The sequence below is a fragment of the Alosa sapidissima genome, chromosome 16, assembly GCF_018492685.1.
Source record: "Alosa sapidissima isolate fAloSap1 chromosome 16, fAloSap1.pri, whole genome shotgun sequence".
In the NCBI taxonomy this organism is placed as follows: Eukaryota; Metazoa; Chordata; class Actinopteri; order Clupeiformes; family Clupeidae; genus Alosa; species Alosa sapidissima.
Window position 1 is genome coordinate 23,029,479 of NC_055972.1, and position 2,500 is coordinate 23,031,978.

The following is a 2,500-nucleotide window of genomic DNA, read 5'->3' on the forward strand; positions in this document are numbered from 1 at the left end:
GAAAGTGTGCGTCATTGTGAGCAGAAGTCTGAAGTCCAAGAGAGCTTATCAAGAACCCTACAGGTTCAACCCAACATAGAATATGTCAGCTACAACCAGACTGGATTTGCAAAATTACGACAAAAAGACAGTTTTCCAGATGAAGAACTGCTATTCCCAATGGCCAAACGTACACAATGACTGAATACTGTATTTAAACAAACATTCTGTAGCTGAGAAAACAAAGCCACACTGTGTGGTTCTAAATAAGAACCTATCTTACACCTGGGACTACAAGTGGCTTATGGGTGGCAGTACATGTGAAATAAAAAAAATGATTATACAATGTAACACCACAATTTGATTAAAAAGTGTCCTGTAAACAGCTGAACTAGTATATAGAAGAGAGAGAATAACGCAGCCTACCTGTGGCTTAACACCCTCGTCTGCCTTCAACTCTACACTGCTACTCTGAGGCACGGACCCGCACACTGCTCACACTGCTGTTTACATTCTATGCAATCTCAGAGTGCCTGAGTGTGTGTGTGTGTGTGTGTGTGTGTGTGTGCTTAAGTGTCACTCTGTGTGTGTGTGTGTGTGTGTGTGTGTGTGTGTGTGTGTGTGTGTGTGTGTGTGTGTGTGTGTGCATGTGTGCGTATGTGTGTGTGTGTGTCTGTGTATGTATGTGTGTGTGTGTGTGTGTGTGTGTGTGTGTGTGTGTGTGTGTGTGTGTGTGTGTGTGTGTGTGTGTCTGTCTGTCTGTATGTCTGTTTTACAAATACCTGTGCGTGCATGTGTGTCTGTATGTACGAATGTGAGTTAATGCCCTGACCTTCTACGTTTGTGTTTCCCTGACCCAACAAATTAGAGGAGACAGGAACAGGATGACAGCACTGGGTGGGCACCTCCTTGTGTAAGAGCGCACATCACCATAGTTACACGGAGAGGGTGGCACTGGGAAAGGGGCTGCTTACATACCCAGAGATAAAATGGTTTACAAAAGACTAAAACCATAAGACTCCATTAGGCCTTGCTGCTGTTAGTGTGGTACAACGTTGATGGTCTGCAGTTGAAAGCTATTTTTATGTAATGAGTGTGTGTGTTTGTGTGTGTGTGTGTGTGTGTGTGTCTGTGTGTGTGTGTGTGTGTGTGTGTGTGTGTGTGTGTACGTGTGTGTGTGTGTGTGTGTGTGTGTGTGTGTGTGTGTGAATATGCAAGGATACCTTGCAATTTATGTTAAATATCCTTATTACAGACCACTGACATAAGTAACCTTATCGTTAATCCTAACCTTTTCACAAAAAGCACTTTATACAAAGTGCAAATATTATACCGGACGTTTTCTTAAATGGTAGGACTGTCATGCCTGTCAGGACTATTACATTTAGCAAATGCCCATGAATGCATAGAGCAAGATCTCTCTCTCTCTCCCTCTCCCTCTCTCCCTCTCTCTCCCCTCTCTCTCTCTCTCTCTCTCTCTCTCTCTCTCTCTCTCTCTCTCTCTCTCTCTCTCTCTCTCTCTCTCTCTCACCTCTCTCTCTCCTTCTCTCTCCCCTCTCTCTCTCCCTCTCTCTCTCTCTCTCTCACCTCTCCCTCTCTCTCTCTCACCTCTCTCGCTGACACTCTCAATGTCCACGTCCTCGCAGCTGGAGTACTCGGGCGTGGACCCTCCCTCCTCCTCGGAGCTGCTGACGGACATCTGGCGCTTGTTGGCGCCGCTGCCCCGCTTGCCCTTGTAAGGGCGGGGCGGGGGGCGGGCGCAGGGACTCGGACTGGTCGGAGCTGAGCGAGTCGTTGCGCAGCATGCTCTCGGCCTTCTGCCGCTTGGAGCGGCGCAGCAGTGCGGCCGAGCCCGGGTCCAGGTGACTGGGCTGCAACTTGCTGCCCCACTCCGGGGGCTCCCTGAGGTCCGGCCCGGGTCCGGTTCCGGGCGGGGGTCCCATCCCTGGTCCGGGGACGTGGCCGGGGCCGATGCCGGCAGTAGGGGCTGCCAGGGGCCCGGCGTGGAGCCCCGGCGGCGGAGGCTGGGCCCCCGGTGGTGGCAGAGGCCCCTGGGTTTGGTTCTGTTTGTGGGCGAGGGAGCCGCCCTGCACCCCGCCACCCCCCACGGTCCTGTCCACCATACCAAACATCTGTTGCTGCTGCTGGTTTGGCAGAGGTCCGACGTCCGACCACGGCCGCCCCCTACCCCCACGGCCGTCTCCAGGCCCCCCCTGCTCCCCTAGGCCCCTGTTCGAAGCACCGCGGGGGCCCTTGGGCTGCAGTTCGCCCTGCAGGGGCTTGGCGGCGGGGGTGGCGTGGGGGGTTGCGGTCGCCGTGGTAATCCCCGCTCAGGGGCCTCGGCCGCTCTGTCCTCCGCTGGCCCTCGCCTGACCCCGTGACCTCGCACTCCTGCGAGCGCCCGCGGGACAGACGCCGGCTCTCGCGCCGCCCACCGGCCTCCCGTTCCTCGGAGCCCTGGGAGTGGATTTTGGCCAGGCATCGCCGGCGCTCCGCGTGGCCCCCAGCCTTGTCCTCCTGC

General features: G+C 54.9%; 2 protein-coding genes across 4 annotated transcripts in view; both read right to left on the reverse strand.

Moving 5' to 3' along the window:
* The window catches only part of LOC121684804 (regulating synaptic membrane exocytosis protein 1-like), a 44,230-nt gene extending 42,085 nt beyond the window's left edge, over positions 1–2,145 (reverse strand). Inside the window, 2 exon segments of the mRNA XM_042064887.1 lie at positions 1,588–1,732; positions 1,734–2,145. Of these exon segments, the coding sequence (XP_041920821.1) occupies positions 1,588–1,732; positions 1,734–2,111 (523 nt within the window). The 5' untranslated portion in view covers positions 2,112–2,145.
* A 1-nt stretch (position 2,146) lies between these two features.
* The window catches only part of LOC121684806 (regulating synaptic membrane exocytosis protein 1-like), a 60,433-nt gene continuing 60,079 nt past the window's right edge, over positions 2,147–2,500 (reverse strand). For all 3 annotated transcript variants that reach the window (XM_042064891.1, XM_042064889.1, XM_042064890.1), the window contains one exon: positions 2,147–2,500. This exon is cut by the window's right edge and continues 24 nt beyond it. In XM_042064891.1, coding sequence (XP_041920825.1) covers positions 2,164–2,500 — 337 coding nt within the window. In that variant the 3' untranslated portion in view covers positions 2,147–2,163.